Source organism: Kogia breviceps, chromosome 9 (assembly GCF_026419965.1).
Source record: "Kogia breviceps isolate mKogBre1 chromosome 9, mKogBre1 haplotype 1, whole genome shotgun sequence".
In the NCBI taxonomy this organism is placed as follows: Eukaryota; Metazoa; Chordata; class Mammalia; order Artiodactyla; family Physeteridae; genus Kogia; species Kogia breviceps.
Window position 1 is genome coordinate 97746850 of NC_081318.1, and position 15485 is coordinate 97762334.

Sequence of the window (15485 nt, forward strand, 5' to 3'; positions counted from 1 at the left end):
CTACTGTGGACAATGAATTGGAGTAGCCGAGAAACAAGGTGAGGAATCCATTTCAATAATCTAAACTAGAGATGAGGGCAGTGATAACAGAGATTGAGTGAAGTGGATGGATTGGAGAGATAAAAAGGAAGTAGAATCAACACACCTTATCAACATATGGATGTGAGGTTAAAAAAGAGTGGGTGATAACTGAAGTGATAAATAAAACAGACCTTACCTGCATGGACCTGACAATATAGGCCTGTACAAAAATAACCGTAATATAATTAAAACCACATTTTACGTCCCTTACTGAACAGAAGTTTGTGTGTCTACTTTCCAAGTATTTTGGAAGCGTTACTGTAGCTTAACGGTCCAGTGATGGTCCCTGTAAAGGAACAGTACATGTGAGGATTAAGTACTGAAGAGCTCTGGTATGTCACACTCTTGAGTTCTCAAAGATAGAACCAAATGAACTGAAAAGAAATCAACACTAGATGTAGGGAAATTTTTCAAATTAAAATTTGAAAAATTTCTTTCTCTAGCTAATGTACAGCAGCCAGCTTGAGCTGCCATGCCAATGTGTCTAAAAATTTTTTCTTACATTTCCTGGCAGAGCTTAGCTGATACTGTCTGTTATCCTGGGTAGAAAACATAGTGATACAATACATTTACACAGTGCATCGGTCTCACCAACTCCTCTTGCTGTGCAGATAGCTCCATAAATGTAAGTTTGGCACTTGGAAAATGACAAATATTTTTGGCCAGCTTGATGGCATTTTACACAAACATTTTGGCTTACTACATGTCACTGTAACATTAATTGGGGTTATTCTTTATATTAATAAATGATTTTTGCCTCAAAAAGTTCCCAGTGAACATAAATGAATCTGACCAGTATTCTCATGAAATATCTCAACATTTCCATAACGCTACTGGTAAATGATAGCAGCTCAGTTTTGCAGATGAGAAAATTGAAATGGTGACTTAGATGTATCACCTCAAGCCTCCTTGTCTGATGTCTTCCATATATATGCTGTTTCCAAAATAACATGGTTCAAAATAAAACAAGCATATTCAAATGTCAGATAACAAATTTATATAATCCCTTAGTCATGAAGGCAGTTCCAGAAGGAGGTAGAAGACAACAAAAACAGAATATTGTAATTTATATAAAATGAGAGGTAGAGAACGGACTAGGAAACAGTCCAAAACGCTCCGAGACAGTAACATCCTCTCCTAATTAGAGTGAAATCAGTAAAATAGTAATCATTAGGTTTACTAATATCCACTGAAATACAAAACAAAATAAGAAACACAGTTCATGCCTTGGCTTGATAAGTGCAAGTAAAACAGGATTTGCCTGCAGTTTTGTTATAGCTTTGTACCATTCTGGATAGACTGTACAAGTGGTTTTCTAGCTTCTTCTACAGATTTGTAGTTCCACTTGACTCATTCTTTCTCCTAACAAATCATGAGAAAAATAGTATCCTTTAATAAGGAACTAATGAGTTGATATCTAAGAATTTCCTAATTTGTTCATTTCAAAAATGTAAGTATAGGGCTTCTCTGGTGGCGCAGTGGTTGAGAGTCCGCCTGCCGAGGCGGAGGACATGGGTTTGTGCCCCGGTCCGGGGGGATCCCACATGCCACGGAGTGGCTGGGCTGTTGAGACTGCGGGTCCGGGGCCTGTGCTCAGCGGCGGGAGAGGCCATGGCAGTGAGAGACCCACTTACCACAGAAAAAAAAGGAAGTATACTGGGGCTTCCCTGGTGGCGCAGTGGTTGAGAATCCGCCTGCCAATGCGAGGCACGCAGGTTCGAGCCCTGGTCCGGGAGGATCCCACATGCCACGGGGCAACTGGGCCCGTGAGCCACAACTACTGAGTCTGCGCATCTGGAGCCTGTGCTGCGCGACAAGAGAGACTGCGACAGTGAGAGGCCCACACACTGCGATGAAGAGTGGCCCCTGCTCGCCACAACTAGAGAAAGCCCTCGCACAGAAACAAAGACCCAACATAGCCAAAAATAAATAAATAAAACAAATTTTTTAAAAAATTTAAGTATAAATCGTTTTTAACATTAAGATGAACTGTTCAATACAACCTCCTGACCATTTTTAAAACCACTGTTACAGACTATTCAGACATTATTAAGTTGTAGAATCTTCTTCGCTTGCTTGCTTGCTTTTTTTTCTTTTTTTTGCAGTACACAAGCCTCTCACTGTTGTGGCCTCTCCTGTTGCAGAGCACAGGCTTCAGACGCGCAGGCTCAGCGGCCATGGCTCACAGGCCCAGCCACTCCACGGCATGTGGGATCTTCCCGGACTGGGGCACGAACCCACATCCCCTGCATCGGCAGGCAGACTCTCAACCACTGCGCCACCCAGGAAGCTCTCTTTCTTTCTTTATGGCTGCATTGGGTCTTTGTTGTTGCATGCGGGCTTTCTCTAGTTGTGGCGAGCGGGGGCTACTCTTCATTGCAATGCGTGGGCTTCTCATTGTGGTGGCTTCTCTTCTTGCAGAGCACCGGCTCTAAGCGCGCGGGCTTCAATAGTTGTGGCTCACGGGCTCTAGAGCACAGGCTCAGTAGTTGTGGCCCACGGGCATAGTTGTTCCGTGGCATGTGGGATCTTCCCGGACCAGGGATGGAAACTGTGTGTGTCCCCTCCATTGGCAGGCGGATTGTTAACCACTGTGCCACCAGGGAAGTCCCTGCTTTTTATATACCAAAGTAAGTCCAGGCTCGTAAACATTTTTAGTAAGGAAGGAACTGAAGATAACACCATGTTTTGTATTTTCAACTATCATCTAGGGGGCTTTCCTGGTGGCGCAGTGGTTAAGAATCTGCCTGCCAATGCAAGGGACATGGGTTCGAGCCCTGGTCCGGGAAGATCCCACATGCTGTTGAGCAACTAAGCCTGTGCACCGCAACTATTGAAGCCTGTGCGACTAGAGCCCATGCTCTGCAACAAGAGAAGCCACGGCAATGAGAAGTCCGCACACCGCAACGAAGAGTAGCTCCCACTCACCGCAACTAGAGAAAGGCCACACACAGCAACGAAGACCCAATGCAGCCAAAAATAAATTTATTAGTTAAAAAAAAGTATCATCTAGGAAAGGCCTTATGCACAGATTGAAAACTAATATATAAATCTTTATATTGTGGGTGTGATTCCTATGAAATCTAACCAACTACCAAAAATCTCTCTTCCACATCTAACCCATGCCTTTCTTTACTAAGTGACACATAAAATTTGTCAAATTCAACTTTTAATACCTAGTTTAGATTTATGGATCTATAGAAGTAATGTTGAGGAAGTTATAAAGTTATAAAGTTATAAAGCTGCTCTATTATGGCTAGCCATTAGCTACATATGGCTATTTAAATCAAAATTTAAGGGACTTCCCTAGTGGTGCAGTTGTTACGAATCCACCTGCCAATGCAGAGGACACAGGTTCCATCCCTGGCCCAGGAAGATTCCACATGCCACGGAGCAACTAAGCCCATGCGTCACAACTGCTGAGCCTGCACTCTAGAGCCTGCGAGCCACAACTACTGATCCCGCGTGCCACAACTACTGAAGCCTGAGCACCTAGCACCCATGCTCTGCAACGAGAAGCCACCGTGATAAGAAGCCCACGCACCACAGCAAAGAGTAGCCCCTGCTCACCGCAACTAGAGAAAGCCCACGCGCAGCAATGAAGACCCAACACAGCCAAAAATAAATTAATTAATTAAAAGTAAATAAATAAATCAAAATTTAAATTTAATATAATTTAAAACTCAGTTCTTCAGTTGCACTAGCCACATTTAAAGTGTTCAGTAGCCACATGAAGCTAGTGCCTACCATATTGGACAGCACAGTTGTAGAACATTTATTGGACAATGCAGATGTAGAGCAATGCAGAGAGTTTAATTTGACAAAATAGTCTAGAAAGTATTGATGCAAAAGGCACTTCAGTTGATAGTGACTTATATACTTATCTATAACATATGATGGCTTCTCAGGAGGGAAGGCAGTCAAACTTGATAAACAGAACCTGAAAATGAAATGAAACAGTAATTTCATTTTGCCAAAAAGTGACCTAAATTTTGTAAATCCCACTTTCTTTCCTAAAATCCTACGCTAAAAAATTTACAGATGCAGAACTTGTGAAGGCTACATGTGCAGAATTGTACGTAGAGCTAGTTCAGGATTCTCAGAATTTCTCCAGTCCATGTTACACTACTCTTCCCTTCTACACATTGGCTCATTAGCTTCTACACAATATGTTGACTTAAATGTTTATCATATATATATTTTTTAACTTCTACCTAATTTGCTGACTTAGATTGTAGCTCTTTGGTAGACAAAGACTAATATGTACCCATATTTGTGTATCATCTTGAGGTTAAAGTCTTTCAGTGCCACTTATACACCCCATATTTTTCAACTTTGTATAAGAAAGTGATTGTCTTTATTCTTAAGGAAATATTGTCACCCATCCCTTAGTAAAAATGATAAAATATTTTTTCCACCCTCATTTTTTTCAAAAGCAGACCCTTCTGATAAATTCTGTTCTATAATGCCTGAGTCCAGGTTGAGCCTGGGAGGTGTTAGGATAAGCCTGGAACATCTTGTGCCAGAAACTATTGGGGGCATAGTCGAAGGACATAGATGCCAGCCTGAAGTTCCCAGTGGCCAAATCTGGGGGAAATTAAGTATAGTAATGAATTATAAGTCATTGAAAAAATAGGAATGTATTAGTTCATACTGGTGATGGATGGATGGATGGAGAAGAAAAGAAGGCTCTTCTTTATAGTACAATGTGACTGATAAATTTGGATGGAATGATGAAGTTGGAAAATCACCATTCTGCAACCATCACAACAAAGATTGGTTTAGGCAAGAATGATCAGTAGATGCTAAATATAGGGGGGATGTTTTGACAAGGAACAGGATGTTTACATAGTCTTAATTGTCTTCTCACTGCTTCTTAGTTACAAAGAGGAAAATAACTATAATATGGAAAAACCAGTGAGAGGCAGATGGGCCTCTAGATGTGATACCTTGAGATACATTCAGCATCATTTATGTCATATTTGTATGTAAGTGGGAGGCATAACCTGAATTTAATCATGAGAAGACATCAGACAAAATCAAAGTGGAAATCATTCTATTTTAAAAAAGTGTCCTGCATTCTTAAAAATGTCAATGTCTTGAAAGATAGGGGAGAAGAAGGCAGGGGGAAGGCTGAGGAACTATTCCAGATTAATGGAAACTAAAGAGACATGACAACTTACTGTTAACCTTTGATATAGGACTGGATCTCTGGACTAGAACTGAAAAAATGATAAAAAAGGACATAATTGGGACAGTTGCCAAGACGAATATGGATGGTAGATTAGATAAAGAGTATTGTATTGATGTTAAATTTCCTAAATTTGCTAACTATATGATGAATATCTTTGTTCTTAGGAAGTACACAATGATGTACTTAAGGGTAGAGTAGCATGATGTCTGTAACTTAGTCTCAAATAGTTCAAGAAAATGATTGTGCATGTGTGGCAATAGAGAATACAATTACAAATGTACCATATCGTCAACAGTTGGTGAATTTGAGTAAAGGCTACAAAGAAGTTCTCCAAATGTTGCAAGTTTTCTATAAATTTGAAATTATTCCAAAATAAAAATTTTACAACTCTATTCGATGTTCTTCTAGCCCTTTCTAAGGCACAAAATGACACGACAATAATGAAGATGCAATCAGAGAGACTTTTGAAAGAATATGACCAGCTCCTGAAAGAACATTCAGAACTTCAGGTGAGTGGCATCCATTTTACGAGCCTCAGCTTTTTGAAATAGTAATTAATTACCTAAGTCAATTATTTGGGTTATTTGTCCTTTGGAAGCCAAGAGGATGTATTAATAGTTAATCCTAACTTTGCAAAGTGATTAAATAAGCCAATTTTTATTTGAAGATTGGGATATTGCATGAAAATAATCATAACATAGAGAATTACTGGCATGCTAACTTACAGCATTCTAGCTGGGGTAAAGTTTTAAGCAAAAGAATTGAGCCATAGGGTTTCCCTGGTGGCGCAGTGGTTGAGAATCCGCCTGCCGATGCAGGAAACACGGGTTCGTGCCCTGGTCCGGGAAGATCCCACATGCCGCGGAGCAACTAAGCCCGTGAGCCATGGCCGCTAGGCCTGCGCGTCCGGAGCCTGTGCTCCGCAACGGGAGAGGCCACAACAGTGAGAGGCCCGCATAACGCAAAAAAAAAAAAAAAAAAAAAAAAAAAAAGAATTGAGCCATAAAAACAGCAGCATTGGAAACCAGACTGGTTCTGGAAAAATTTAGTTTTGCCATTTAGAATGTTTGCCATATGCATGCCAAAAGAAAGCCAAAAATTGAAGACCCACACTACAGTACTCCTTCTATCCCACTGTTTGAAATATCTTAGGACAAAGCCTGAAGCATGCAAATATATGTTTTACCTCCAGAGTTGAGTTGAAAGATGAAAATGGAGAAAACCTTTTTGTCGTTGAAGTCACAAAGTCAGGGGCCATGGTTTTCTTTCTGTTCCCCTTCAGTCCAGCAAGAGTCGGTTCCCTACCTGCACCCATGTTGGGTTTGTCTTCGCTTCCTTCTTGAGCTGCCAGCCCCTAACCTGATTTGATTTCCCAGCCCACTGTGACCACGTGTGGGGAGAATTCGGGGAAGAGACCACTCCAGAGGCAACCCTGGCCCTCCCAATTCCTCCCAAGATGGAGGGTCTCTGCTCTTCTGCTTTAAGATTGGGCTTATCCGTAGAAATTGGCAGCATTTGTGGCCTTCAGTGAGGGCTTTTTTAGCAATTACAGCTCTACAGTTATTTCACTGTATTAGAAGCCTTCGTACCAGGACTCATTTCCCTGCATGTCAGTGGTCATTGTATCTTCAGGGTCCAGCACTGTGCCTGGCACAAGACAAACATGCATGATATTCATAGGCTTGGAGTCAGACAGGCCTGGAATAACGATAACTTTCTTACTAGCTTTGTGATCCCAAGTAGGTCATGTCACCCCTCTGGGGCTCACTTTCCTTCATCTGTAAAATCAGAACAGTAATAACATCTGGCTCACTGGCTTGTTGGGAGGATTAAATAGAATGTGTAGGGTGCTTAGCATTGTGCCTGGCTGATAGTAAACACCCAAGGAATGATAGCTGTTATCATAATTATCACTATTACCAGTATTAATTCCTCTGTAGAAATTTTACCGAAGGAATGACTTATTCTCATCCAGCCACTTTGGCCTTGATTAGAGCCAGTCAAGAGATAATCTGATGCACATTTGTAATCTGGTATTCCCAGCTGAGTTGCATGTCTGATTTAACTGCCCTACTTTGACAGTAGGGCGACCAGAGAAGAGAAGGATAGATACCCTGTGTGCTCCAGACCCAGGACACCAAGAGCTCAGGTCTCATGCTCTGGAGTAGGTAGTTAGATTTTCAGCAGGACCACCCTTTCCCCATTTCTACAACAGAGGTCCTGAAATTGCTGACTTCACCATGGCATGATGAGAATTATTCCGTTGCATACTTAAAGATCCACCATGGAAACTGAAGAAACATTTTAGAAGCCTCTCGCCTAGAAATAGAACTATGTTTCCCTCCCATTTGTGAGATCAGGGTGTAGTCAACAAGGATGAGCCTCTACACTGGTGGTCTCTGCCCAGGGTATCAGAAACGTTTAGATCCCTGGATGGAGAAAGAAGCAGAGAATGTCCCATTGTGCTAACAGCCAATGATTCTGTTAATCCCTCAAGAGTGTATGTGATAGTAAGATACCCTCAACCCATTTTCTTTCCCCCAAAAAAGCTTCAGTTTGCAGCTTATGCATTCCTGATAAAAGATGTTCAAAACTTGTTATGAGTAATCCCTTCCCAAGAAAGTAGTTTTTATACCTGTGTCTTTGAAAAAATGTCCTCATCCCAGATATGCTAGGTGCCAGGCTGAGAGTTGGGCCTTGGTGCATTTAAGCCTTGTATCCAGGTTTTTGAAATACTTAATGGATGACATTTACTGAGGGTGTGCTCTTGGACCAAGCACTTAGCTGATGGCTTCATTTATGTTATCTGCGTTCTCTCCTTCATAGCCCATCAAATTATTGATAAAATACATATTTTAATATCCTATTTTGTGAATGAGGGAAACGAGACCTAGAGATGTTAAATAATGTACCCAAAGTCACTGAACTGAAAAGTGATAGCATTCAAAGTTGGATTTAAAGTCAGGAAATCTTTCTTCAGAACTTCCATCATTAACCACTATGCTCCTTGACCTGTGCTGGTCATTGGACTGTGGGTTCTGGGGTCCGCTGTCTGGATTCTGGGCAGATTCAGCCAAAGGGAGACACTGGTAGAAGACTGAAGGGAGGAGGAGGGGGAAAGCCAAGAAAGTCTCCTGTTCTCTCTGCTTCGGGTGGCATCTGCCACAGCAGCCTCATCTCTTTCCATGGTCCCAGTTCCTACTGGGCGTCTTCCACTTGGTGGGACCTCATTCCTGGGATCCGTTAACACTGTCTCCTCCATTGCCCTCCAGCCCAAAGAATGGTTTTCTGCCGTTGCTAATACCTGAGGTGTCTTACCACCCTGTGTGGTGTGTCTACTCTCTCACCACCTATAAAACCAATTCCCTGTGATAAATATCTGATGAAAAAAGCTCTCAGCTCCATGCTTGACTAGTTCTGTAAACCTTGGGTGAATCATTTGACATTCATGCATCTTGGCTTCTTCAGTATTTAGATGAGGATTATAATATTTCATGAGCATTAAATCAGATCCTGGGCAAGAAAGCACTTTAAATATATTTAAACAAGAAAAACTCTCTACAACTGTGCGGTGCTATGAGTTATTTCTCTATTGGACACTTTTTTTTCCCCATCCACCTACTTAACCCTCCATTGTCCAGTAGGAGAACCTGAATAAGATTCTGAAATATAAGTGTCATTAAATGAGAACCATTTTCTTAAAAGTGACTCTTACACTTTGATATTCACCTTCTGAACCCAGCTGAGAAGCAAAAGATTGCTGTAGACCATCTACAGTAAAAAGCTATACCAAATTGTCCTTCATGAATTTTATTTCAATTGTCAGACCAACCTCAATAATTGAATTATATCATAAAGTTCATTGGGAATCTTAACTTTTCAATTTTATATACTTAATTTACTTTAAATAAAATAATCATAAAATAAAGGACTGTTAAAACATTAAGGAAACAGGTGGAAGGGAGGAAAACTTGTTTCTTTACTGTAAACAAATCCCACTTTACATCTTTTAAATTTGTTTGGATTTCTCCATCTGATCCCTTTCCTGTTATAGGCACTAAATAAATATTAGAAAATAGTCCCTTAGAAATATGTTGTCTTTGCCTTTCCTTGTTTGCCCTGGCTCTCTTCTAGAAAAGAAAACCCAGGGCTTCCCTGGTGGCGCAGTGGTTGAGAATCCGCCTGCCGATGCAGGAGACACGGGTTCGTGCCCCGGTCCGGGAGGATCCCACATGCGGCGAAGCAGCTGGGCCTGTGAGCCGTGGCCGCTAGGCCTGCGCGTCCGGAGCCTGTGCTCCGCAACGGGAGAGGCCACAACAGTGAGAGGCCCGCGTACCACAAAAAAAAAAAAAAAGAAAACCCAGAATGTACTCAGGATCATTGGCAGCACAAAGCCATCAGCACTAGCCCTTTTTTTTTTTTTTTTTTTTTTTTGCGTTACACGGGCCTCTCACCGTTGTGGCCTCTCCCATTGCGGAGCACAGGCTCCGGACGCGCAGGCTCAGCGGCCATGACTCACGGGCCCAGCCGCTCCACGGCATGTGGGATCTTCCCAGACCGGGGCACGAACCCGCGTCCCCTGCATTGGCAGGCGGATTCTCAACCACTGCGTCACCAGGGAAGCCCAGCACTAGCCATTTTTTAAATTTCATTTTGGAAAATCACCCTTCACTTAAGGGACTTATGCAGAATAGCAGATCCATTAAAGCTGCGCTTTTTATCTAAAGTGGTAAGATACATGTTAAACACATAAAAGTGGTACCTTGTTACTCATATAGCTCCTCTAATGCTGTCTTCTGACTCGATTGCTTAAAGTTGATGTTACTGAAGTTGCTCTGAAAGCAGAAATGCTCAGCCCCAATGAGAGCTTGATAGCTTCCCGGGTGCAACAATAACCCCAGAACTCCATTGTTTGTGATATTTTTTCTCAGTGTAGATGTCTACCTTCTTCATGCAAATGATCTCTATGGTTAACTTCTATCCCATTTTCCTCCAGTTTTAAATCATGTATTACAGTCATCTTGAGATCAGCAAAGAGTATAATTTGAGAAGCCAGTTCTATTGGCAAATATCTGAAGAACAAAAAAAACAAGGCCACCACATATGGGTTTTTTGGTTCTCTTCATTCTTTCTTTGCCAAAAATCTTCATTAAGTTTGCAAGAGGGAAATTTTAGAAATTTTGTTTTCCTTGTATAACCTATGAAATGAAAGCAAAATAGATTAAAGCAGGGGAAAAGATGAACTTATCAAGAGTGTTATTTTTTATCCCTCTAAGGACTTTTTCAAGTAAAACTACTCATTTTGTAGTTCTTTAAAATTTGAGACTTTCTCAATCTATGTTTTAATTTGATATTCTCGTAATTAATAACTATACACAGAAAAGAGGATTTTTTTAAAAGTCCTTGTCATATTTATGTATGTGTTTCTCACTCTTGCTATACCTACCTGTCACATTTTTTTCCTTGCAGGATCGTGCAGGGAAAGGCAATAAGAAAAGCCTGTGAACTTTATGAAAGAAGACTGTGATACACCATGTCAAGAGGATAAATTTGTTATCATGTTAGCCTCTAGAAAACTTAAAGTTCAGTTCAGAAAAACATACTGTCTATGACCAGCCAATATTTTTTAGTGCCACACACATAGGCTATCATAATGGTATTATCACAGTATTTGATGATGTTTCAGATATATTGTAAAGTCTGTATTCCAGCTCTCAAGTGAAATATAAGCATGTTAAACACCTTATCTAGATACTGTTAGTAACACTGGTGTATGGTGGCTGTTTACCAATAAAAGGAGAAATTCATTAGCCACTTACTTCCAAACTTAGATTTTTAAGTTGCATGAAACCATTAAATAAGCCTTAAAAGCTTTGATGAATTTCCAGTAATAATACTACTCTACTTAATCAGATGATGGTGTATTTGAAAATTGTATTCAGTATCAGCAAGTTTGTTCATAGAGATATTAAGGATAAATGATTAGAAGTAGCTACTATGTTTATAGGGAAGAGTCAGAGGAAAAAATAAAAACAATGACCTTAAGTTTTATTTTTTTAAGCCTGATGGTACTGCAGTTGACTGTCATAAGACAACTATATTGATAATTATATTTTCGTTACTGTGCTTCTGCACCTGTTGGGGATTATTTTTGTTGACATTTGTGTTACTAACACATAATTAGTAAAGATTCTGCTTTTTTAAAGTTCATCTGGGAATGGAGTTTACATCTATTTGCATAACTGCCATAGCACTGAACTGAAATTATTTGACAACAACGTGGAATTCTTGACTTGGAAATGTATAATGTATCCAAAAAGCAGTATTTCCCATTGCTGCGAGAGTTGCTAATTATACAAATATTACCTCAAATATACAAACAGTGGTGTTTTGCCAAGATGTTTCTGTATAGTGAAAGCTAAATATTAAATACTGTTTTTCCATTCAAATATTCATTTAGTTTTCTTGAGGAGAGGATGATTGTATATTAATGTGATTTAGGTTGTTCCAGTGTTTAGACTTGAAAAACCATCTTCCTTGTCTCATAAAGACCTAAATATAAAAGAAAATGGAAAATAACTACTGGAGTTTTTACTTTTCTGGTATTTGTTTTATCCTTTGTTATTTAGCACCAACTTTATGCATATTTAATTTTTTTCACTGTAAAGTGGATGAAGTGAGCAAGTACGTAAGAATTTTATTTCAGATAAAAGGAGTTACTGCTAGAAAACAGACATGTAGGAGACATTTAGCAGAGTAAGAAATGGGAGTTAGACCATATGGGCTGACAGCACTGTAAATAACAAGGCAAGGGAGCGCTGACAGAGGAGAGAACTGAACAAGCAGCAACGTAGAAATATCAAAGTGCGATCTACCTGGTTAAGGATATAGATACTGTTTGTGATCCTGGCCTGGTGAACAGAAATCAAGTCTAATGACAGAGTAACATACAGAAAGTAGAAAATACACAGCTTTAGAATTGGCAGAACCAAATAATCCTAGCTTCAGCACTAATGTAGCCATGGGATTTTGTACAAATTATTCAAACTTGCTAGATTTACATTTCCTCACCTCCGAAATGGGAATCATAACATTTAGGTCAGGGTTACTATGTAAACTAAGATAACACAGTGATTCGCAAAGTTGTGCAGACTGTTCAGCAAGGGGAAAGTCCAGGTGCTCTTCGAAGAGCATAAGGATTTGAAAGATTCCCAGAAAACACTTGAAACTATACATTTAAGTATTCTTAGTCCTCAGCCCTCTCAGTTGTCCAGGTCTGCAAACTGAGGCCTGAAAAGTGTATGCAGTTTTCCCAAGTTCACATGGATAGTTAGATCCAGGGCTAGGATTTGAGTCTAGAATTTAGGTGTCCTGGTTCCCCAGCTATTACTCTAGTTTTTATACACAAATTAGCTATAATTTGCTAAACAAAATATTGCCATGTACTAGCCAAGGTTTGGCCTATGGAGTCTGGCTCCCATGTCGTGTATTTGACACTACACTGAAGGCCTCTCGAGCTCTGCTTCTTAGTTCTTATGACTCTCCTCGCCGGTGAGGGTGTTTAGCAAATCCTATTATTATAAATAAACACGTATTCCATGGATTTAGTTAGACTGCATATTAAGTTTTGTTCCTCCTGTCAGTAATGACTTCTTTTTTTTTTAATTATTTTTTGCTGCATTGGGTCTGTTGCTGCCGTGCGTGGGCTTTCTCTAGTTGCGGCGAGCAGGGGCTTTTCTTCGTTGCAGTGCGCAGGCTTCTCATTGCGGTGGATTCTCCTGTTGACGGCCTCTAGGTGTGCGGGCTTCAGTAGCTGTGGCAGGCGGGCTCAGTAGTTGTGGCAGGCGGGCTCAGTAGTTGTGGCTTGCGGGCTCTAGAGCACAGGCTCAGTAGTTGTGGCGCACGGGCTTACTTTCTCCACGGCATGTGGGATCTTCCCAGACCAGGGTTCGAACCCATGTCCCCTGCATTGGCAGGTGGATTCTCAACCACTGCGCCAGCAGCAAAGTCCCAGTGATGACTTCTTTATATCTTAGGCTGTATTATAGGTTCCAACACAGAAGTGTTATTCTTGCTCTTTGCTATAAGTTGCTTAAGAGTTTTGTCAGACTGTGTCCCTACTTGCAAATGTACCTTGAAGTTCCAGACTCCAGGAAGTTGCACTTAAGAAGTTCTAACTGAGCATCTAGAATTTGGCGTTAGTCATCCTCATTGCTTGCCGGCCTCTGTCTTGAGCCCCAGTACTGGTAAGTAGATCACCTGGAACCCCAGTCTAGAGCCTGGAATTTAACTGCTTTCTATGGTGCTGTCCTGATGCCACCAACCTGCCTGGATCTCTAAAAACTCATGCTGTGATCCTGGTGCTGTTCTGCTTGCCTGCTGAGGCCTCACAGCCTCCTTGGACCTCAGAGCCACAGCCTCATGGATGCACCTGCTCCTGTCCTCCTGCTCCACCTCTGGGGCTTGGTCTGGTTCTGCCTTCCCATCCCGTTGTCCGTTGCCTTCTCACCATCCCTCCCATCTACATCCCACCACAACGGAACGGCCATGCCCGGCCCAACTGACAAGTGACACACCTTACGTTTGAGGGCCCACCATGCAATGCATAAATACAGCTGTCCTTTTATGCCTTGACTAATATCTAGAGTGAGTTATTTGAAGCCCATGAAGCCCTTTTGAAATTTTTTTTGTTCTTCAGCCTTCCTTTCCTAGAATTCTTGAAACACCACTAATGAAGATACCATTTTCTTTTTTTAGCATTTCTTTCTCTAAATTTACCAAGTGGCATTTATTTCACATTATTGCTTTCCACCTTGATCTCCAAACATATGACTTTGTCTTTCCTTGTATAGCCAAAAGTGATTCCCAACGCTGCAAAACTGAAAACAGCCACCCAGAAGATGTCCATGTCCTGATGCCTGGAATCTGAATATTCTCCTCTGGCAAAAAAGTGAATATTACCTAAGTTAAGGCTCTTGTGATGGGGAGATTATCCTGGATGATCTGAGTGAGCCCTAAATGCCATCACAGGTCTCCTTAAAAGAAAGAGGCAATGGGAGGATAATACCACCCGGCAGAGGGGAAGGTGCTGTGACCACAGATGCAGAAAGCAGAGCAGTGCACCCACCAGAGCTGGAAGCAGCAAGGGACGGGCTCTCCTTGGAGCCTCTCACAGGAGCCGGACCCTGCACACCCCAGCCGGACTGATTTTGGACTTCTGGCCTTCAGAACTGTGAGACAGTAAACTTGTTCCAAGCCACCGAGTACGTGGTAATTTGTTACGGCAGCCACAGGAAACTAAGGCAGGAACACACAGGACAAATCTGTAATGGGCTGGAGTGAATTTCACAGCGGGTAGAAAACAGACACTCTGACACCAGCTGGGCTTCCCCAAAGATATTCTTAACCGTCTCCCCTCTTAGTTCTCTTCCTCCTTCAATTTTATTTCTCTCCAGCCCCACTGCCACTGCCAAACCAAGCCATCATCCCTTCCCACCTGGACTACTGTCACCACTCCCTGCCCGTCTCCTCCCTAGGTCCACACTCTCAGAAACCACAGCATTCCCTGCCTAAAGTCTAGCAGTTATTCCCACTGCACCTCAGATGAGACTCCCGAGACCTCATCAGGCCCCTACCTCCTCTCCAGCATCACCTCTGTCTACTTGCCCTGCCGACCACAGCGGCATTCAGAGTCCTCTTAGAACAAGCCAAGTTCTTTCCCCTCTCAGCTTTTTACATACACAGTACCTCCTCCCAACCCTATTTTGTTTACCCTATTTTATTTTTATCATATTTTATTTTCATACTTATCATTGAAATGATCTCATTTATGGTTTGGTTTTGTCTGCTGCCTGGAGACTAACACAGTTCCTACACACAGTAGAACGGTATTTCTCAAAGGCAGTGGGGAAGATGTTCCCAAGGGACACTTAGCCATGTCTAGAGGTGTTTTGGGTTGTCATAACTAAGGGACTGCTGCGGGTGGGTAGAGGCCAGGGATGCTGCTAAACTCAATGCACAGGGTGGCCCGCCACGAGAAGGAGTTCTCTGACCCCAAATGTCAATATTGCCGAGGTTGAGATGCCCTGCAGTGATGCTTATGGTGGAGGGTACTCAGTGTGCCCCAATACCAATCTTTCATGCACCTGTGGTGAGAGATACCCTGACGTTTTTACACACAGCTGCCAAGCATAAGGACAGTATTTTCCAG

The 15485-nt window shown here is 41.7% G+C and overlaps 1 protein-coding gene across 2 annotated transcripts in view; it reads left to right on the forward strand.

The window, feature by feature from the left end:
* BCAP29 (B cell receptor associated protein 29) overlaps positions 1–12882 on the forward strand; it is a 41696-nt gene extending 28814 nt beyond the window's left edge. For both annotated transcript variants that reach the window (XM_059074560.2, XM_067042841.1), the window contains exons 7-8: positions 5684–5784; positions 10745–12882. In XM_059074560.2, the coding sequence (XP_058930543.1) occupies positions 5684–5784; positions 10745–10780 (137 nt within the window). In that variant the 3' untranslated portion in view covers positions 10781–12882. The remainder of the gene's footprint in view (positions 1–5683; positions 5785–10744) is intronic.
* Positions 12883–15485: the final 2603 nt, after the last annotated feature.